The 23,079-nt window shown below is 42.3% G+C and overlaps 2 protein-coding genes across 2 annotated transcripts in view; one reads left to right on the top strand and one right to left on the bottom strand.

Moving 5' to 3' along the window:
- Nucleotides 1-23,079, bottom strand: part of wnt3 (wingless-type MMTV integration site family, member 3) — a 30,810-nt gene that overhangs the window by 4,371 nt on the left and 3,360 nt on the right. Inside the window, exons 2-3 of the mRNA XM_049564465.1 lie at nucleotides 6,187-6,428; nucleotides 949-1,214 (exon numbers count right to left, since the gene is read on the bottom strand). Coding sequence (XP_049420422.1) covers nucleotides 949-1,214; nucleotides 6,187-6,428 — 508 coding nt within the window. The remainder of the gene's footprint in view (nucleotides 1-948; nucleotides 1,215-6,186; nucleotides 6,429-23,079) is intronic.
- The window catches only part of ormdl3 (ORMDL sphingolipid biosynthesis regulator 3), a 41,569-nt gene continuing 30,482 nt past the window's right edge, over nucleotides 11,993-23,079 (top strand). Inside the window, exon 1 of the mRNA XM_049564484.1 lies at nucleotides 11,993-12,060. The gene's annotated coding sequence lies outside the window, so the exon portion shown is untranslated. The remainder of the gene's footprint in view (nucleotides 12,061-23,079) is intronic.

The following is a 23,079-nucleotide window of genomic DNA, read 5'->3' as shown; positions in this document are numbered from 1 at the left end:
GGCATGAGATCAAAACAAAGTTGTTATATTAGGTAAGCTGTTTGTTTTTTTTTAGCCACTGAGGTCTTTAGCGGAAGCTTTATGAAGTTGTTTGTGTTATTTTACGCTAGCATATGGTATTATTTGTTCTTTCAACATCAGGTTGCATTGTTAACACACTAACTGGCTAACTAGCATCTTGAATCTGTCTTGTCAGTCTTCTGGCTTCTCTTTTTAAACGTTTAATACAGACTCCCACCACCTGCTGGTATGGAGAGTTGTTTCCTTTCTGATATGTGCGATTTGGCCAATGGCTGTAGTCTTTGTAGTGTGGTCAGTTACAACTTTTTGGGCGAGACACAGGCAACATGAGGCGATGCAACAGTCGGCCTTTGTCACCACTAGTTCTTAGATGTCCGTTTGGTGTGTCTGGTCCTCTAACGCTGCAGCATACATTTTCTGAACAACAATGTGCTTCCAACATTGTAGCAGCAGAAAGAGACTTTGTCTTGTTTGAACATGACAATGATCCCATGCTCAAAGCCAGGTATATGAAAAAAAAAAAAAGTTTTCCCACTTTGGTGCGGTGGAGGTTGACTGTCCTGCTGAGAGCCCGGACCTCAACCCAGTCCATCCAACACCTTTGAGATGTGCTGGAACACTGACTGTGTTGTGAGCCAGACCTGATCACCCAACATCAGTGTTGGACCCACAGAAATACTATCTCCGTGGATGGACTGCATTAATGCTCGTCTGACTGAATGGGAGCAAATCCCTGCATCCAGGTTCCAAAATCTTGTGTGAAACCTTTCAAAAAGATTTGGAGGCTGCAGCTCATGAATTTGGTACAATCATGTATGAATGTAATGTTCAGATGTCTACATACTTTTGGCCATGTAGTGTATATTAATATGAGATATAGACATTTAAGAAGACATCTGCACACCATATGTGTCTCAATGTGTTTACCGTGCGTCCTGCCTCGTTGTTGTGTCGGTTCATCGCTGAGCGAGCGTCTGGACGATTCTCTCTGGCATCCGCGAACTCCCTGGACACCAGCACCCCGAACTCTGCGTCCTCGCTGCAGCCGCCCCACTTCCAGCCCTCCCCGGGAGGACCCTTGTGGTGGGAATCGCACCCGCACATGGTGGACGTGCCCTCGGCGCAGGAGCGTGTCACCGCAAACGCCACGCCTGCTGAAGCTATGGCGTGGACAAACGCTGACTCTCTGGTTGCTGAGAGAGACGGATGAAGACAGGGAGAAAAAGAGAGAGGGAATGTGTCAATCTTGTTTTAAACATGGACAGGGGATTCTTTACTGCTGCCAACATCCAGACAGAAGTATTGAAAGGGATTCCTCCAGGCAATAACCTTTTAACACAACATTTCATCTTTGAGAAGGCACATTTATGTTCCAGGGTGAAAAACAAGACGCCTATGGAAAGAAACTTTAACCCTCTCTTATTTTACAACATGTAAACATGGTTCACAGTATTTCCCATATGATCATCAGCGCTGAGGAGGCACATACTACAGGACACATGAAGGAGCCTAAAAGCAGAGTCCCTGTAGTGACATCAGCCCATTGTGGCTATGTCAGGAGAGCCTAACGCTCAGTGGGATCTCAGTGACCTCCTGTCATCCCTGAGGTGTGCTGCTTTGCATCTGGATAGTGTTTCAGGAATGTTGTCACCCCCCTCCGCCCTCCTCCTACCCGTCCCTGTTCAGAGCCCAAGGCCTTCTGGTGAAACCTAGCAGTGTGTCGGCCTGTTTCTTTTTTTACACTGAGGGATGGAGTTACGCCTCCTTTGAAGGCAACAGCTTATTATGTAACCAGACACCATTGTTTCACAATCACTGCACACTTACCGTGGCTCACCCATTACACTCCACTAGCCATGTAACACACACACACACACACACACATAGAGGTAAGGGAAGGTGTTCTCAAGCAGTGGCTTGACATTTCAAGGCCATTGCGTGGCCTGAGTTTCTGATATGCACAATTGCGTGACGTGAGTTTTGAAATTTGTACGAACACGACCAGAGAATTAAACCCGTATTTTGCAGACCACAGTGGCGACTAAGCCAGGAATTCCTCTGCAGTTCCACTGCCAACGAAGCTTTCAAGACCCGATCGGACCTCTCTACAAGCCACAGACAGTTTACTGATGTTTGGCTGGAGGCTAGTCATATTTTCCCACCCTGAATGTGTCTGCAAGCAAAGTTGCAAAACAAAATATACTGCTTTTTTTGGTAGCCTGTGTGATGCTTCAAGGGCCAATATTTGACCAGTTTCATGTTGTTTTTTTGGTCAAGATTTACAGGGTGAAAGGTCAGATGGATCATCTAATGTGGTGTTTTGTTGTGAAAATGTAAAGCAGATGCTCAAATACTGTAAATACTGAGTAACATTTGAGAAACGACAATGCATATAAAACCGGTATATTAACAATCTCTTATTTTCAGATGTGTATATATATATATATATATATATATATATATATGTATGTATAAAGAACATACATGTTTAAATACACCTTAAAGGGACAGGTCACCTAGTTTGAACCCAGGGTGGGGGAGCCTGTGGAGTTTGCATGTTCTCCCCGTGTCAGGGTGGGTTTTCTCTGGGTGCTCCAGCTTCCTCCCACAGTCCAAAGACATGCAGGTTAATTGGTGACTCTAAATTGTCTGAAGGTGTGAATGTGAGCCTGAATGGTTGTATGTGTATATGTGTCAGCTCTGTGATAGTCTGGTGACCTGTCCAGGGTGTACCCTGCCTCTCGCCCAACGTCAACTGGGATAGGCTCCAGCCCCCCCGTGACCCCTAACAGGATGAGCGGTTAAGGACATGCCAATTGTTGGAGATATCAGCCATACAAATGTCTGCCTTCTTTCCGTTATATGGCTTGTGGTGCTCAAAGCACCGAAGAACTAAATTTGAAGAACTCAACATCAGTGTCTCCTTCCAGAAATCATGACCCGGCTACTCAAGATAATCCACAGATGTTGTTGTGAGCAGTTTCATGTGGGAACTATTTTCTTTCTACCGAACTACAGTCACATACTGTGTGGAAGGAAACGTGCATCTACTGCTAATTCAGCTAGTACCACAGAGCTAGCTAACGTTACAGCTTAGTGGCAGCGGACGCCATTTATGTTTACATCTCATGCTATCATGAGCACGAGCCTCTTGTCCATGAGTAGATGCACGCTTTCTTCTGCCCGGTGATACGGCTGGCAGATGTAGCCAGGTAGAAGAATTAAAAATAGACCCTAAATGAATCTGCTCACAACATCTGTGAATTATCTTGACTAACCAGGTCATGATTTCTGGAAAGAGAAAGTGATGTTGAGTTTTTCAAATCTACTTCTTTTGCACTTTGAGCACCACAAGCCGACGTAGTTCCATCATACTGGAGAGAAGGCAGACATCTATACGGCCAATATCTCCAACAGTCTGTAGCTCACACCAAAACAATCTAGATTGTTAATTTTGTGGTGAACTGTCCCTTTAAATAAAAACAATGATGCACTAAGTAGACTTGTGTGTCTCGAATTACTGTATTTTCACCATTCAATAATTCCATTCCCAGTAAAAGGATATATTTTGGTCTAAATCCCCACTGAGTCCTTGCATGATTGGATGACACTCAGTCCTCAGGTTGGGCATCCCTGTTCGCCCTGGCAAGCCTATCTGGGCCCTCCACAACAGGGGCCTGTGAGCCCTGGGCCCCTGGAGCTCTGGCTGTTAGCCATGGCTAGCGCTGCTTCTGCTACCTGCTGGGCCCATCAATCCGCCTTTGTTTCCCTTGTGTCACACTGTATTATCCACACAAAGGGCCCAGCGACTCGCGCCCCCACAGCCCCGCTCTGCCCGGAGCTGGCATTCCCTAAACTCCCTAACCCCCCACCCCTCCTCTCTCTCTCCAGCCACCCCTCCGCCAACACCCTGAGCTGAAATCCCATACACCACCACCCACCACAGGACCTCAACCCCCCACTTCCTCCAGGCATCCACCAACAGCACCACCATGGCCAACACGCAGCTTTAAGGTGGCTTGGGCTGGTGCTTGGTAGCTCTCCCTTCCCTAACTCAAACTTTTCCATTCATCACTCCCCAAAGTGAGATGCTCTTCTTCCTTCCCACCTTCCTTCCTTGCTTCCTTCCCTATCCCAAAGTGCACACCCGGGCTAGGTTGGGAGAGATCCCCTTTCAGCCTGTTTTCATGACAGAGTCAAAAGGGCGTGTGAATGGGGCGTCCGTGGGAGCTGGACTGTGTGAGGCGCGCACTGGTCTTCATGCACAGTAGGGGTTGAGCGGAGCCCCCCGGCCCTTTTCTATTGCCTGTAATCTCATTTGGCCTCCCCTCTCCCTTTTATTTGACTGAGGAGCTTGGACTGCTCACACTGCCCATTTCTGCCCAGATTCCTTCCCCTCTGACACACAGGGTAATTCATTTCCAATCAGCAGCCTCACTCACAACACACAAACTTCTACCTTTATAATTAGGGACCATAAGGCCTTAAGCGGGACACCTGTGCCTGTTGTTCCCCACCGTCAGGTTCAGTGGGATTGTTAAAGGACACAGTTAGTGTGACAATATCTTACAGTTAGTATTCTGCGTGTGAAGCTCCTGATGGATGTCTCCAGTATATCAGCTGTACTTGTCAGGTTTTGCTGATAGATTTACCGCGCTGACCCTCTTTCATGTATGAGAGTGTAAACATGGTTGGGAGAAGAGGTCGCTGAGTCTGAAGACGAATGGGATACTGAAGGCAAAGATGGATGGAAGTTGAATAATGTGTCAGTGCTTGTACCTGCGCTCATTTCTCACTGCAGCCAGGAAGGTGTATATTATTGTAATTGCCCTAGTTAGGCGTTTGTCAGCAAAAGCCCAGAGAACAGGCAGTGCTGAGCCCTAGGGTGTACGTTCTGTAACAGCTTGCAGTAGCTTAGCTGTACAACCTAGTTTTTACAGTAGCAAGTTGTCTGGCACCAGCCCAGTCGCCAGAATAAAGTGTTGGCATTGTATGTCTCTGCAAGCAACAGATATGTTACATTTGTATGTTTCATACCGTGTATGTCCAGCAGTTTTTGCAGCATCAAAAGCAGGTGTTTTTCAGCAACACTCCAGGACACATCCAGCTGTTTTTATAGCAACCAATAGTGGGGGTTTTAACAACAGTTCAGGACATTTCCAGTGGTGTTTGTGGGTATTTTTAAACGAGGGTTCGGGATATGTCTGGCTGTATTTTTAGCGACAAAAGCTGGCATGTTTCAATGATAGTTTGGGACAGGTCCCGCTGTTTTTGTGGCAAAAAGCGGGTATTTTTTAACATCTGTGAAGGACATGTCCAGCTGTTTTTAAAGAGTTTGGGACATTTTCAGTGGTGTTTTTAGCTAGAAATTGGGTATTCATTAATGAGGGTTCGGGATATGTCTGGCCATATTTTTAGTGACAAAAGCGGATATTTTTAAACAGTAGTTTGGAACATTTCTAGCCATGTTCGTAGCTACAAAAGTGGGTATTTTTTTAACATCTGTTTGTAGAAACATATGCAGGTGTTCTTTAACGACAGATAGGGACATTTCCAGTTATGTTTTCAGTGACAAAAGTGGGTCTACTTTAACGTCTGTTCACGACATCGCCAGCTGTTTTTGTAGCAACAAAAGCAGGTGTTTTTAAGGACAGCTCGGAACATTGCCAGCCATGTTTGTAGTGACAATGGCGGGTCTATTTTAGTGTCTGTTCAGGACATGACCAGCTGTTGTTTAACAACACTTTGGAATATTTCCAGCTGTGTTTGTAGCGACAGAAGTGAATGTCTTTTAAAGCCAGTTCGGATCGATGCCAGCCATTTTTTGCAACGAAAACAGTTGACAAAAGTGGGTGATTTTTAACACGTTTGGGACATTTCCAACCATGTTTGTAGCTAAAAATGAGGCTGTTTTTTGACAACAGTTATATTAAACTTTTTGTTGCAACAAAAGAGGGTATTTTTCAGTGATTGTTTGTTAGATGGACAGTTTGACAGTTTTTTTTCACAGCAGTTTGCAGTTCAGGACATGTACAGAGGTTTTCTTCTGTTTTTTAACAACAGTTCCAGTTGTTTTTTGTCGTGACAAAAGCAGGTGTTTTTTGTTTGTTACAAAATACAGCAACAAAGATTGATGGCTTTTTCCTAAACAAGCACATAATTTACCTTTGTCCAGCACAGGACCAAAGATGGCCAGGTTGTCCTTGATGGTGGTACAGTTCCACCGGCGGCCCCTAAACTGGTGCTGGCACTCCTGGATCCCCAGCTTCACACCTTCTGCAACGCTTGGCATGATCTCTATGTAGTTGCGACAGAAACGCAGCTGCTTGGGCACCAGGCCGGGGATAGAGCCACACAGGATGGGTTGGGAGCCCAGAGACGAGTACTGCTGCCCAAGGGCCAGGGACCTGTGGCACACAGAGAGGGAGAGCAGCATTAAATAAGATCAGCCAGACATAAACACGTCTCTGAATCTGTGTTCAGCACTCAAATGGACTAAGAGAACTGCAACATCATCAAAAGAGGTTTGTTACAGCAACCAGACACCAGCACCTAAAAAGTTATCACTGCAGATTGAAATTAGGCTACATTGAATGTCATGTTTTTAAAATCACTTTGTGTACGTCTCGCTTTTTAGGGTTTGTTGCTCAGTACTTTTTTGATGCTGATTTAAGTGTCAGTAGCAGCTGTGGCCAAACAGTTTCAAATTTATATCAAAATTCAGCCAATTTTGGACAATTGTTTTAAGACGAAGTCTTGTACTGCAGCTTGTGTTGAGAGCTTTGGTTTCTTTTGTTAAATGAACAGAAAGGTTTTGTAGAAAAACATGTCTCTCAAAGTGAGGTATTGAAAACGTATTATGCACTGGAATCAGCAGACGATACGCAGCCCTGGTGCTTTTACAATTTCATAGGATGTGGGAAGTGAGACCGCTTGCCTCACAATACAAGTCTGTGCCCTCCGTGAACTCAGTCCCACAATAGCACAATGATGGTGACCTGCCAGCGAGGCCTCTGTGAAAAGCAACCTGCTCTTTGAGAGGAGACCACTTCTGTATTCATTAATCTCAGGTTTTACTGTAAGCGTAGCCCTGTGACAGTACAATGATTCATATTGGAGTGTTTTATTGACTTATCTGTTTAATGTAGTTTATACTAAGAGCTCCTGTTTATTTTGTCTCTTTTTTCCCAGCAGGAGAGGGGGGGCTAATAGGCCCACTTCAGGGCAGGGATACAAGCTATTAGTACTGACTTTTCAAAGTGTTCTCACTTGTTAGCATACACAGATCTGCTGATCTAACAGATAACACACAAGAACCTGTCTGCTCAGTTTGGGAAAAGCCCCTTCTTACAATATCAAATATATGAAAACACCTGCCTCTGCAGTTCCATCATTAATTTGCGGTTTTTCCCTCTGTAGTTGATTTGATAAGAGTGACAGCGTATACAGCCGAGCCTGCTGGTGATGGACGAAAAACAGCATATCTGAAGATGTGCGCCTCACCAGAAGGCTCGTGCAGATGTGCCTAAGCAGGGATTAATCACCACAGCGAGACAGCCAAGATCAGCTTGTGATGCCAGAAACCATTATAGTTTCATTCAAGTAATTAATTTTAATTGCTTTCTATTTCTCTTGAAATAAAAGAGAGAGAAGGAGAAAACATGTTTGCCATGCCCGTGTTTTAACATGCTTTAAGTGATGACAAGCTCAAACAAAACTGTGTGGTTTATTCCAGAAGGTCATGCATTTACTTTAGGATGTCGGACTCAGATGTCTGGTTTATTTATTTCTGGCATCACCTAAAGAAACATACATGTTTCTGAACAAGTCTGCATCCGTAGTAGATGGTTGCTTTAAGTCAGATTTGGTTGTTTATAGAGTTAGGGATGTGGGGATGTGCTGCCAGCAGCTCTAAAAGAAGAGCTCTACCAGTGCCGAGCAGACTCTCCAGCACTTGGCTGAGTCTGGGCGGACAACGTGGCGCTGGAGGCCATGAGAGGATCATAGGGAACAATTGCCGCTGATCAGATCAGAGCGCCACTCAGAATGACCTCAGGACCCCCGCAGGGCGCAACCCAATCATAGCAGCCACTGACTCTGACAGATGAGTGCAGTGCAGTGCCCCACCCCAACACAAAAGTCAAGCCATTGAAGTCACAGGGAAAAAATCCCCCCTCAGATAGGTTCACAGCTCATGTGCGCTTTTGCTTTCGACATATGGCTACCACCAAAACCCTGCCCCCACCCCCTCACCCCCCAACGCCCTCCTCCCCTCCCTCCAAACACTGTTTTTGATCTCAGGTGAGCATTGTTGCAGCAGGCTCCCAGGTATCAAGGTCTGCCAGTGGAGCTTACACACTGAGATGTGAGACTGAGTTGTTTTGCTTTTACAGCTGGTGTAATGGAATATATGATGATCACATAATCAGCCATAAGCCACTTGTGTTGTTGGCATGGGCCGTCTGATTGACACTCGTACACAACAAACAACTCTAATGTTTCAGCGTAAAAGCCTGTCTGATTACTTCTTTTTATTCCTCAACGATAGCACACTTACATAAACTATTCGAAGCTCTCAAACACTGCCATGCATGAGGAAAAATAAGTCTCTTTCATATCCAACTTAATAATTCAAACTTAAAATGCTGCTTTGCCCAATTTGATGTTCCCATGCAGTTATTTGATAGCACTCATCAATCTCATTCATGTTCTTGTCTCAAGTTTACCCAAGCGAAGGCAGCCACATTAGCTCATCTGCCAGTCCCAATCCCACCAACATCACTGAGTTCAAGTGTTGCTGACTTCACTCCGTCTGGTGACTGAGTGACTAAGGGCCTTAATTACACTGTCTGCTAGCTTGGTTACTGCCCATTAATCTCTCAGTCATGGGATGGACCAGAGTGGGTGATGCCCTGTACAGAGCTTGGCTCTGAACCCAGCTGTCACATGCTCCCCAACAACATCAGACTCAAAGGAAAATCTCTCCTGCCCGAGTGAGATATCTCTGTATGTAGGCTGCTCTGCCAACTTGTGCTACATTTCAGGTTCTGTTCAGGACAACTAAACCTCTTGCCCACCAATCTGACATACTGGCTTAGTCAGTGAATTCGGGATTTCTGATGGAATCAATTAGCTAACCGCATGGGACTTTGTGGTGGACATAGCATGTTTAAACTACAGGCTGTGGATCTGCCAGCCGATTTGTCTTTGTTTGCAAAGGATGTGCCTCACTTGATCCGTATGGACAAATGAGATGAAAGGGATATCTTTTTGGCTAGGTGCTAATGAGAGTCTTAACCCTGAGGGGTTATGAGGCGTATCGTGCAAACAGACACACACAGACGCATGCATGCAGACCACATGTGAGCCACGCTGATCCTGCCTGCTTTGCCTCACTTCTCGGAAGCCACGAGCAACGTGTCTCAACCGAGTGAGGGAGCAGCAGACGCAGAGACCTCCACAGAGGCAGAATGCCGGGGGAATCTGCTGCAGGGGACGAGACGAGCAGCAAAGCAGCAGCGAACGGCAGGGCTTGGCAGGTGCATGCCCAGGCAGGTCCGTATGGGGCCTCTACTGGCCTGGGGGGTTTACGGCTTGGTTGGGGGTTTTCTCAGTATCTAAACTGGGCTGATGTGAAAGTATGACGGACCACTGGAAACCACAGAAATGAAGCAGAGGAAACAAAGGGATTCCACCACACACCTCGCTAAAGAGTGGAAATTCACGCAATCAGGACTATAACACTGTCAACAAAAACTTTTGGCTACACCACTCCCAATGCAATAAAACCACCGCTACAGTCTCTGCAGCTGGGTTAGAAACGTGACGATGCTGAGGTTACTTTACTACATCTCTGTTTTTATTTTGTCTCTGAGCAGGAATCCTGTAACGTCAGAAATATGTTGCAGCTGCTGTTGTGGGAGGTCTGCATTACAGGGGTCAGTGTGTAGCACATGTCTGTGCGCAGATGAGCTTTCTTTGTGTGACAGTCTCTTATATCCACAGGCAGAGAAAGTACCAGGTGACCCTCTGAACCTGCTGAGCAGAACATGACATCTGACCTCACCGCCTTCAGCCTGATGGCCCACAGAAACAGTTTGAAGTTCATGACCAGGGCCCGTGTACAAGTATCTCAGAACAGGGGTGCTGATCTCCGGCTTGTTTGCCTCATTAGTCATTGTGATCAGGTACCTGCTCATGTGTATATGTAATTGAACACAACTTCAATAAATCTTGTGAGACTTGTTGCTTATCTTGAAGTGAGGAGAAGGACACAAGTCAAACTGGTATAGGCCCTTTATGCTGTCCTGGCCCCAACCTTGGTGTAATGCATTCTGGGTACTGTAAAAGTAACTGAAACTGTGTACAAAAACATAACTAAGGCTTGAAACTTCAACACATTAGCACACAGAAATACAGATGGTCCTACAACGAAAGATTATATCATTTTAAGTACTAAAAAGCACAGCTTACATTGTACCTGTGGTGGTTAAAACAGGTTTTATATTGCTTTAGAGAACAATAGTTAGATGTATCTTGGCCTCAGAATGGGCCTTTCGTCTCATTTTAACATTTGAGACCTTTGATTGTATTAAAGCTAAGGATTTACTCTGAATTCATGTGGACTTGGAATTATCAGGAAAATGACGTCCCCACTGAGAAAATTCACATGAATGCCACCTCAAATCAGAACAACAACTTGGAAAATTTGGTAGACGACTTACCAAGTCGATGTCATATTATGGAGAAACATGGCAGGCAAAAGTTAATGTTGGGTTGATGTCAAGAAACTTTTTATTAATTCACATATTGCATAATAACTTTTGCTGGCATGTAATTTGTGATATGATATTAGGTTGTAACTGTTAGTTGTTGTCTAGGTAGAGTGACCTAGATTAGTTAGAGAAGGTATTTATTGGCATTAACCCTGACACCAAAGGTAAAGTTCCATCTAAGTGGTTTTTAGGAAATGTAGGCTACAAGTCAAAATTCCTTTGTAATAAAAAGCTTCAAACTGTTTCACCATACTTGGATGGCTGCTATGATGTTAAACGCTCCAAGCAATAAAATACAACACATGTTCTCTGTAACGTCCATGTTGTTTCCACATTACAACTACAAAGCTCATAGACACACCAAGGAGGCATGTCAAATATTTTTTAAACGCTGGGGAGGGTCTTGGCTTTTTTATTTTTGGCTTAGGGGAGGGGCATACAAATTTAAATGGTTGTACTTTGTATTTATTTTACCGCAGATTTTTAGAAAACATGCCTTCAAACCTTTTGGAGGCATTGGGTAGCATGTTTTCTCCAAATTCACCAAAAGTATGATCAGCCATTTATCACAGCCAGAAACTGTAAAAAGAGAAATTATCATTGGATTTTCAAATTTCCAATGGTTCTTGGGCACATCATCTGCAACAAATGCTTCCATCAGGAAAAAAAACAACTAAATCTGAGCTTAAAATATTGATATTTCATCAAAATCACTTTATTCTACGTATCAAAATTGGCCAAAAAGAAACTGTTTGCACAAACCAGCGTGAATAGGGAGGGGAGGGAAGTATTAGACAATAGGTACATTTTTTCCTCTGGAGTTTCAATAACCGTAAAATTGGTAAAATATATGGACACATATATTGAAAAGATTTAAATAGCTAATAATTAATATTGTGGAGGGAAGGACATGGATTTTCTGCCACTCAGGGAGGCTCAAGGAAAAATATTTCCATCCCCTTCCCCTCTTAAGTAAAGAACAATCCCTAAATCATTAAGTTCAGTTGTCTACTTTTGCGTTGTTATTTCCTATGACTGTCGATTTTCACATAAAATAAATTACCTTTTTTTTTCTTGTGTTGTGCGGTTGTACACAAAACAAGCCAGGAGATATGTAAGTATGTCACTTCCGGTAGCCATCTTGGGTCAGAATGTGGACTACCGTTGGTTCGTCATCTTCTACATCATGAAGCAAACTTTTTTTTTCTAACTGGATAACATTAGAAGAATCCGTGAGGAGTGTGGAGATGCCTTGACAACTATGGTAAGTATTCTCAAACGAACGGCTGATTATTTATTTTTTATTTTTGTACGCATTTAGCCTTGAGAAACACAGTAACAGAGCTAGCTAAACGTTAGCACTGTGCTTCCGGTGTAGCTAACGGCTAACGGTTAACGGCAGTTAGGTATGTAACGGTTAACGTCTCAAGTGTAAAATATAATTTACGCTGACAGGGACGTGGCAGCTTGATAAATGATGCAAACTGTACCTTTTAAATGTTCTGCCTTTTTCATGTTGTTAGAGAATAATAATAATAATATGTTGTTAAAAAAATATTTGTAATGGTAGCAGTCTTTAACTCCCTCGCGCACTCGCTCGCGCACCCAGCTCATTGACTACAGTATGGGCTGGCTGTGTGCGTAACAGTGGTGGAAATACTGGAGTTTATACTCATGAACTGTACCGAAATACAAATTTGAAGTACTTATATTTCACTTGAGTATTTATATTTTATGCTACTTTATGTTCCACCACTTTTAGGAAGCAAATATTGTACTTTTTACTATACTAACGTTAGATTTCTCTGACAGTTCTTGTTCTTCAGATTTTAATTGTTCATTCAACATGTCATTCAGCTAATAAATTCTGTAATGCTGTTATAGATTAAGCTGCCCAGCAGTAGACCAGGTCATTAAAGTTATCCACACATTTACCAGTCACAACAGTATATTGATAAATATTCAGGCATAACTAAGTATAATTTAGTATCATAAAATGTGTAGGGCTGTACCCAAATATTCAGATATTCGAATATTCGTTTCTATGGGTAGGTATTAGTTATGAAAATTTGGTATTCGATATATATATATTTTTTAAATTGCTTTTTTTTTTAATACTATTTTTTTGGTGCTAAATGTAGTCTTTTTGTTGTTGGTAAATGTAGGTTATCAATAAAAATCAAAACTTGCATTGTTAAAAATGTGAAAATATAGTACAGCCTACCAACGGAGCTTGTGCGCACGGCACGCTTGAGCGCATCCATCTGTGGATCAGTGCCAAGTTTAACCACTTTATCACTATTCCCTCTAACTTGTAGCTGTTTTTTCGTTATCTTTTGAATTTAATATGAATTATGGATTGTTTCTGTCAATGTTTGTTTCCCCCGTTTTGTACAATAAATTATTGTTTAAAGTTTCAACAAGTTTCTTTTGGAGTGCGTGACACAAGTGTGTTTTGAAAACGGCCGCGGACTGTCACCTGCTCAACGCATCAGTACCTTTGGATGCCATGACAGTAATAGCCAAAAATGTCAAAATATCATTTACAGACCGATTTAACAGACGATCACTGCTGCCCGACCCGCAGGTCCATTTGCGGGTCCCGCGGGTTACGGGTCGACCCGCGCATCACTACTCAGCTCAGTCTATAAGGCTGTACACACAACAGTAAGGCTATAGACATTATATTCTATTCAGGCCGGCAGAACCAGCAGCGCATCGGCTCTACGGTGCAAAACTCTGCAATACAATTAGGTCCGAAATAACCCCGGAGTTGACAGTTATCCTTACTGTATACATTTGCTTATCTACTATACTGGGGGGAAAAAAAGTGGACATTGAATTTCCCCTTTATTTTAGTTATTTCCTAAGGGGAGACTTTTTACACATACTTCCATTAACAAAATGCTTTGTTTTCATTCCTTTGAGGGTCATTCTGACTGATAATAATATAAAGCCTGTAACTGTGATGCTGTGAAACTGCGATATTTTCTGAAACCTTTATTGTACCATGAATATCAAATACTGTTGCATCCCTATTGCAACCTCAAAAGCAATCTGTCAGCAAATGGTATGAAGATGAGGCAGCTATGCAGTTGAAGCAGGAAGTACTAAGGCATTTCCACCATAAATTGGTGCAGAAAAGGCACAAATCGATGCATACAAATGCATTCACCTGCGGGAAATGAAGTGTTGACACTTAAAATTTATTGGGGGAAGAACCCCATATCCCCTGCTTAATATGTGTCCTCCCCAAATGTTAAAAAAACCCATGTCCGTCTGCAGTGGGCATTTCTGCATAATGAGTACTTCTGGTTCTTCTGTTACTTACTTTTGATATGTTTAAGTATATCTTGATGCTGATACCAAGTACATTTGCTTGAGTATGAGTTTGATGCAGGACTTTAACTTGTAACAGAGTTTGTTTTCTTGTAGTAGTGCCAAGTAAAAAAATCTGAATACTTCGTCCACCACTGCTGTGCACTAATGTCACATTGATTTTCTGAAGAGATGGGTTCTTATATTGTAGAATTGGTGATGGCTGTTTATAATAGATGAAGATGTATGCAGCACTTTAATGTCTAGCTGGCTGAGGTGAAGCTAATGATAGGCCAGTGTACTGTGCGGTAGGTTATTTGATAAAAATGCTTATTTAATAAGATTATCACATGCTTTGTGTGGAAATCCGAATTTGCAAAGTAAATATCTGTTGAATAAATGTTGTGGAGCAAAAAGTACACTATTTTTCTTCTATTAAGTAGTGAAGTAGAGGACTAAAGTAAATTGGAAATACAAAGAACAAATATCTCAAAACTGGACTTAATTACAGTGAACTTTGTTTCCACCGCTGCTTTCAGCTGAAGTTATCTGCCATGAGCATCAGGAAGGCACAAACTGAAATATGTTTTACCTTCAAGTTGTTTTGACTGAAATTTTTAGTGGTTTATAGTGCAGAACAATTTGGAGCATTGAAGTGGCAACCAAAGCATAAGGGTGAAGCAGGGAGGAAAAGCGAGGGATTAGAGAGCCTGTCACAATCCATCCCTCCATGCATTATTCCTTAGGCACTGTTCAAAGACTCATGGAAACCTGCGTGCATGTATGAAGGCAGAGTGAACTACATGGTTGTGTTGCTACTTGTTAGTTCCTACTTCCAACATGGTTATCACCGAGATAAAGGCAAGAGGTCGGATGCCTTATTCGCGCTGCTCATTCTGTGCAAACGTTGTGAAAGTGTTAACTGTGTACCGGGCTTGCACTCTTGTTGCAGGACATGCTGAAAACTGCTGAGACATTACTTTATAATTTTCCATTCAGTTTCATCAGAAGTTAGAACACTCTCCAGGCTATTGCTTTTAGGTGAAGAGGACACTTGGAACTGATGACGTATTCAGCTACACCTTGTTTCTGCAGAATTAGGGTTCAGCCGTGACGCTGTAATGAATCAACCTGTAGAAGAACTCCTGCACACTGCCAAACTTGCTAAGATATTGATTTTAATGCTGCAACATTCCGGTTGCAGCATTAAAATCAGTATTTTTGCAAGTTAGACAGTGTGCAGGAGTTCTACAAGTTGTGTTCTGCTCATTCCTCCCCTGCGCACCTGTTTGGAAAGAGATGTGCGAAGTATTCCTTTGTTGCTGTAATGAATCAGTCATCAGATCTTTATCTTCTGTCTTTTAATTTAGGATTCAATCTTTAGTGACAAATTTGATACTGGCTTCAGTTTTGAAAAATATTCAAATGTATTTGCCTTAATGATAGGTGCACGTCGTTCTTAGCTGTGTCTGAACAAGTTAACTTATTTCATTAAAGAGAAATTAATAATGTTAGCTTATGTTGGGTTTGTGCCTGAAGCGTTAAGTCCTGAGTGTGTTCTGTCACTTCCTAAGCGAGAGCCATGCTCATAAGAAGGCCTCTGCAGTAACAGACTGCGAGAATATTGTTTGCATTAAACTCTAATCTACCTCTAATTTACCTCTATATGTTGACGCCGCAGCTCAACTTGTCAGATTTGCCTGGAGGACATTGTGTTGCTAAATGAGGCCCTGGCAGAGCAGTCAGAGACGTGCATTGAGAACACTGCCATCAGAATTTCATGTGTGAATCCCACAACAGAGTCCGCAGAGAGATAAAGACACTCAAAAGAGAGTAAGTGGGCCAAGGAAAGTTGCCGGCTTTGCCCGAGGATGGGACTTTTCCTTGTGGAGGCTGGAATGCAAAGCTGCTGTCTGTGTTTTGTTGTCTTCTCTTTTTCTTTGGCACACTTTTGATTTGTAGTCCAACAGCTCCTGGCTGATCAGATAAAAAACGACAGGACCCCTGAAAAATGTTCCAACCTGTTCTTTCTTTCTACCTCCTTTGCCTCCCCTCCTTTCCCCTCTCTGCAGACTGTTGCAGAGAGTTTGGAGTTGGGACAAGGAGCCCCTGCAGTCACAAGTATGGAGACGTGAAGAGGGAAACAGAACAGGGTGTAAACTTGTGAACCTGCCTGTCAGAAAGCGAATGAGAGCGGCAGTAACTCTGCTCACAAGTGCACTGGAGAGTACAAGGCACTGACGAATGCACGTCAAGCTGGAAGCTCAGTGTCCTTGTCTGTCTGTAGGTGGACACAACAGAGTCTGAGCTGTTGTCTTGAAAGGACAGAGCTTGTTTGAATGAGTGTCTTGAGGGACTGCATGAATGAACCCACAACTCAAACAGTGCATTGTTCCCTGCCACTGCTCATTAGGGGCAGCTTGTTGTTGGCACCGCTGCGTGAATTGTCAGCCGTAATGCATCCTATGCAAATCATAACTCGTAGTGGATTGTATGGAATCTTCCATTGTATGCCTGCAATTTCTTTGTGGCAATTTCAAACACCGCATTGTGTGTTTAAAAGTAGTTAAAAATAATTATTGCTGTTGACTTTCGCATGCTAAGGTGATTTCGAAAAAACTTTGCAAAAGCTGTGGTGTGATGCTACATTGTTGGGGATGAACCCAGTTAACAGAGCTGCCAGTCTGTTGATATTTCATAGTGTCAGATCTTAATGAAACCAACTGTCTGGCATATTTTTGCCTCTCCCTTTTACCTTTGTATCTCTCAGAAGGGCTGGGTGACGTACATTGAAACAGTGGTGCAGGCTGAAATGTGCAAAAATTTGCAAAGCAGGAAAGGAACATCTGTGCAGTTTTGCAGTCTTGTTCATGTATTCTTTTATCTGATTATTCCTAGTGATGCACTAAACTATTGGTACATCATCGGTATAGGCAGATAAAGGCTTTGACATTTGTCTGAAATGAACATTTCTGCTGATATGTCAGGCAGATAAGACGAAGCTTTCATTATGCAACTTTAATTGGTCGTAATAGGTCAAATTTGCCCTGGTAGTGGCTTTTGTCAGAGTTATGTCAGGGGGAGCATCATCCAAGCTTATTAAAGTGGGATTCATTGTATAGTTTTGTTTGAAAATGTGATGTAAAAATAAATACGGCATGTATTACTAACCTAGGTTGAAGTCATTTTCTTATTTTGTCCATTGAATGTGCACATTTTGAAAACCATCATATTTTATGTCTGCATCTGCCAGTGGACTGTCATGATAAGAGTAGGCGTTAGGGTTGCAAATTGTTTTATGACAGCATTGCATCGCCTATAAAACATTTAAAGATGTAGAGGCTTAAACATGATAAACACATTGAATATAGCACAATAATTTATCACTTTGCCTGCTTCATTTTCGAATGTAGCCAGCGCACTCTTCACCTAGACCCCAAGATAGCCGTGTTGTCATAAAATAGCTATATTGCGCCCATGGTTTGCTAATGCTAGTCATTGACAAATGCTTTCAAAATACACCAATATGTAGATAGCTGGAATGTAATAGGAGAATACACGTTGTTTATATTTCAGAATCAGATCTTTGTGTGATCGATTAAACTTAACATGTTTGATCAAATTCATTCGTTCATTTAATAGTTATCATCCCGAGTAAACATGATATGTTAATTCCACCATGGGAGAGACTGGATGTTGACAAAGAGATGTTCTGATACCACTTCCAATACTTGAACTTGTGTATCTGCTGATACCAAGTACCGATCCAATACCAGTACATAAAATATATATGTATATATATATATATATATATATATATATATATATATATATATATATATATATTAACAGTATGTACTACTAACCCTATATGGATGTGAAATGATAACGGTTATTGTCATATGGCATGGCTCAGGTTAAACTCTAAACTGATGGGACTTTCCAGGGTATACTGCCAAATTGCTGATGGTTTCCTAATAGCTAATGATAACACTAGTTACCAAAAAACAAATCTTTACTGAGCTTAAACAGTAGTTGTCATTGGCTGCACAGTGCACGTATTTGTGTGGGCTACTGTTTTAGAGTGACTAAGAAAAATTGATTTCAGGGAAAACTGCTGTTTTATCTAGGTGTGAAACTACTTAAGTTTATTAATAAATTATGTGGTACTGAAAGGCATAGACGCGCGTACTCGCTGATACTTGGTCCAGCTTTTTAGGCAGTATTGCAAGCATTTCCAAAACTGATATCAGTATCTAAACTACACCAAAAAAAACATATGTGCATGTATCAGTTTTGGCAGTTGGGTATCAGCAAAATCCAATATTGTGCATAATCAGTACAGATTTAGACAAATAGATTGCCAATTGTAGACTATTTAATTTCGGGAAAGTTCTTGTACTGCTGCCTGTGTTGAGACAACATTGAATTAAGTCTGAAAGTACCAGTGCTGAAACTCAGTAATAGCATTGTTTTGACAAAAGTTACCCAGCAGTAGATGAAGATTTGTAGGGCTGTATCTGACTCAGATGATGACAGTCGAATCAGATTAGGACGTTCAATGAGGATATTTGGCTATTCATTCCTTTTTTTTTCCATATAGAGTTCGAGAGTTTGAAAGTGGTTCAGCGGGATGTTAAGTGATAGTTAACAAGATAACGTGCAGCAACATTTTATGGCAACACTAGATATCAAACAAAAGCCCAGATATCAAACAAAAGCCAGAAACTGTAAATTCACCACTTCTAAGCAGAGAGCAGAAGATAACAATATCTCACAGGGCAAAACCTTTATTCTTCTGGGCAGGTGCCCTAAAGACATGGCACCTTATTTGAAATTACTTCTAGCATTTCTTAACAACATGTAATTCCTGTAACATGTAAAATTCCTTGTAACTCAGAGACAGTGATTGATAGTCCTCTCTTCCTCTCTGCTCTGCATCCATTAGTCGTCTGGTTGACCTGGTCAGTGACCTGAGGGCTTTGACTGAAAACAGGCTGTACAGGTGTGAGCAACACATCTGTCACTGACCCCGTGTGTCAAAGGAATGGCTTTCTGCTAATAATTGACCCCCTGTAACAAACCATACAGGTGAGATCAGCCAGGTAATGAAGACTTAAAATATTGTGTGTGGGTGAGTGAGTGTGTGTGTTCGCCTCCACACGTGTCCCCTAATGATCTCTTTGCCTCTGGCCGTTGCTGTTTTCCCTTTGAGGAACTGTCCTGGCCTGTGTTTTAGTGCAGCTAATAGCTGTGCACTGGGGGACTTTGTCATTTCCTACAAGAGCACATTGCATGCCCTTTGATAGTGTGTGAAGATTAGAACTTGCCTTTGCTGCTTTGAAACACCACTCTCCTTTGAACCTCTTGTCTGGCTTGGGTTTGACTGGATAATGTCATCCCACATGCTTGTTCAGTGATGACAGTCTTGTAAGTTTGTTTTGTGAAGTTACGTGTCCGTTCAGTATATGAAGGTGACTCTCACTGACAGTACAAGTACAATTTAAAGAAGGGTGCATTTTTCGTCATTCAGGGTTTTCCTGCGTTCTTAAAATGTTTAAAATCCAATAAGCTGAATTTTAGGTCTTAAAATTTCATTGAATCACAAAGTTATCGTACCTTTTATTAAGGGCCTGTCTCATTTCTACCCCTTAAATCTTCCTCTTGGTATTGAGTGCCCTCGTTTGCGAGATAATCCTTGATGAGGGAAGTGAGAAATATTAGGGTAGAGATCTTTCCCTAAGAAATGGGACACCACTTCATGCAAATTGGCGTTGCCGATGTGCAGGCATACGTCACACGTAGTAGTGACACAATGAAAATGCCGGCTCCAGCGCTTGTGTTGTGGCGTGTGCTATGTTTATTCTTCTCCGTCTGATGAATCAACAGTGAAGAAATGCTGAAAACAGGAGGCGCCTACGACGTCTTCTAGTTCTGATCGATTTTGTTCGGTTAAGTTGATTTGTTTAAATATTTTTACACTGTGTTCAACCAAGTTGCTGATGAGTTTACGTTACTCCAACCATCTGTTGTTTGTATAGCCTACATTCCGATCATACAGTTACAAATTTTTTTCCAAAACTTGCCAAAGTTGCTGACTCTCCAAGGTGTTCTGGGAAATTTCATCTTCCACTTTATTGAAAGTGTGGGTCGGGGCTCCCTTGGAAACTAGGGCGGGTTTTAAGTGTTGGAAACCACTTCCACGACCTCAATTCTGTTTTGAGACACCACTAGCCTAAACGTGAACACGCACAACCAAGTGCAAGTGGGTATTTCCAGGGGAGGTGTGGGTGTTGGGACAGGCCCTAAGTTGCATCAACTTCAGTCTTGCCTTTGTTTTTGAGAAATGTGCTGTGACAAAACAGAACAAAGCCAGCATGCAACCAGTAACCACTAATACAAACTGTGCAGCCTATCAGAATTTATCAGCGCACACCCAGGTAGTATGTTGTGATGTGGTATGTGGGCTAACATGGCGTCTCCTCTCATCAAAAAAATAGCTACCTCTAGAAGTAATATGCTAAAAGTGTTCGAGCAAGTCCGGCTTCTCTGTTGCTAACGCTGCTGCCGGGATACAGCTGAGGAGAAGCCGGCTGCTCATGCTATGTACTGGGACACTGCTAACGCTGCTTGCCATGCTGCTGTAGCTCAGTCATAACTTTAACTGATGCTGAGACTCTACTGACTGTGTGACTGGTAGACGGCGGTGGGTGGTGCAACAGGCCAAAACACAAATTCAAAACATAAACATGATTTGCGGAGTGTAAAAATGTTTTTTTAGATGCAAATATTCTGGCTGTACTATTGTTGCCGGTGAGATCAGTATGCTATATGAACATTATTCCTTAGTCTCTGTGACATATTAGGAGGATTTTACGACTATTTGCTTTAGATTTCTTACATATAGCTCCTTTATGGGTTGCCAGATTGTGCGGGGCAGGTAAAATGCCACGTTGGGCTAGTAAATCAGGCAGCCCACTTGCCTAAGGGCCTGAAAATGCGCCAGATCCAGCGTCTTCTTTCTTGTGCGGCCGCTCTGAACGCTTCTAGTTGAAAATGTTGAACTTTCCAGAAAAGGCGCTGGTGATGTCACTGCTGCTCCTTTAGCTAGGCTACTGTCACAACAAAGGCCAAAGCTAGTTTGTAGGAGCAGATCAGCAGGCGGACTCTGGATGTTGCTGGTGAGTGTTGTGCTTAAATCATCACCTTATGCATCGTGAGCTTGTTAACTGTGTATGTCAACCCTCTGTTTATGTAGCGTTACGTTAGCTACCTAGCTAATGCTAATATCAAGATATTGTTGTCATAGAAACAAAACCCACTCACAGTGCATCATTATAAAAAAGTGCTGGAAGTGCTTTTCTTATAAAGCACTGGGATGAAGCACTCCCCAGCGCCCTGCCACCGCTTTGCTGCTGAAGGAAAATGCTAGGTGGACACATGCCCTAATCGGACAAGCGGTAAAAACAATTAAACGCATTGTTTTTTTCTGTACCTGATGATTAAAGTAGCCAGTGAGTGAGCCTCCTCGCTTCCTTCTCACCTCCTTTGAGAGTTGCACATGTGCAGTACTGATGGGCACTCAGGAGAAAATGGTGGCCGGTAAAGATACGAGCTGAAGCACATTTCAGTTATCTTGGAAACAGGAGTTTAGTTCAGTGGTGTTGGAGGATGTTGGTAAAACTCCAACTATGTACTTCGTAGTTTGTCACAAGTTTGAGAACAATTGAACAGTTTGTTTAGGAGCAAGTAAAAATTGACTTTGGGCAAATAGCCACTAGCAAATGCCTGCCATCACCCAGTATTGTTCTGTATTTGCATTGAGAGCATCGCCATAGGGTGAGTGATGCAAGTAATTCTGGGACTCTGATTTTCCATTATATCCTTAATACTTTTTTTTGCCAATATGGACATGAAATAGATCTTAAATTACATTCATGGTGTCCTTTACAAGTCTTAAAATAACTTGCTGAAACCTGCAGAAACCCTGCCATTGTGATGGACAACATTATTTAAGATCAGTGTATAAAAATACATTTAAATGCATCTGAATCACAAGATGTTTATTTAAAAATGTTTTGCAGGGGTGATACACCTGCATAGGGTCATGTTAGAACATATTACATAGTCATACATGTTTTTTTTTTTTTTTTAGGAATTTACTTCCTCCATTTTCCCTGAATATCCCTGTAGATGTCACTCTGTGGAGACATTTCTCTTTGGCTTTAGCCCAAAATTGCCTTTGACCCTGGCCCTATTGCGGCCCTCATCCATTCATAATGGAACCCTGAAGTTTCTTGTGAATGACATTCTTCTGGACTTTCCTGCTCTTTTCTCTACCTTCCACCACACTGCTGAGAATAATACCCGAACATCCTTGATCTTTTCACACAAGGCGGCAGACGCAAGGATTTTCCCGCAGTAAGAATCATTTAAGTGATCCCTTTGCCAATGGTAGGGGTTTTGGGGTTGAAGATTGGATTGAAGATTGGAGGTGGGGGGTGTCACAGTCAGATAATGACATTCCTGAGACCCAGAGATGGACTCTAGAGCCCCATATAAGCCACTCAGGTTGAACTGGAAAGGTCTGTGTATGGGCCGGGCAATTTGGGAAACCTAGATAGCTTTGCGTGAGATCTTTCGAGAGGTATGCTGCTGACATTATTGAGGCTACGTCCACAAGTAGTCCTTCAAACTGCAAACACGATTTTAGTCAGGAAGCAACATTCAGGCTTGTACATGCTTCAAATTTTAATTAAAGGATGTTAATTGAATCACTGAAAGCTTAAACAAGGTTCAGAGACTAATTGTAGAGTAGTATTTACGTGTTATACATTTTAAATTGTTATTCTGCACTGTTAAATGTTATTTCTGTTATTTGATCTGATGATGCAGAGTTACTTCTAATGTCTACACTTGTAGCAGAGGCTGAATATTAAGCACTTGTGACTGCTCCGTATTGGTT

This window comes from Epinephelus fuscoguttatus, linkage group LG20 (assembly GCF_011397635.1).
Source record: "Epinephelus fuscoguttatus linkage group LG20, E.fuscoguttatus.final_Chr_v1".
NCBI classification, from domain to species: domain Eukaryota; kingdom Metazoa; phylum Chordata; class Actinopteri; order Perciformes; family Serranidae; genus Epinephelus; species Epinephelus fuscoguttatus.
This window is presented reverse-complemented; position numbering and strand designations above follow the sequence as displayed.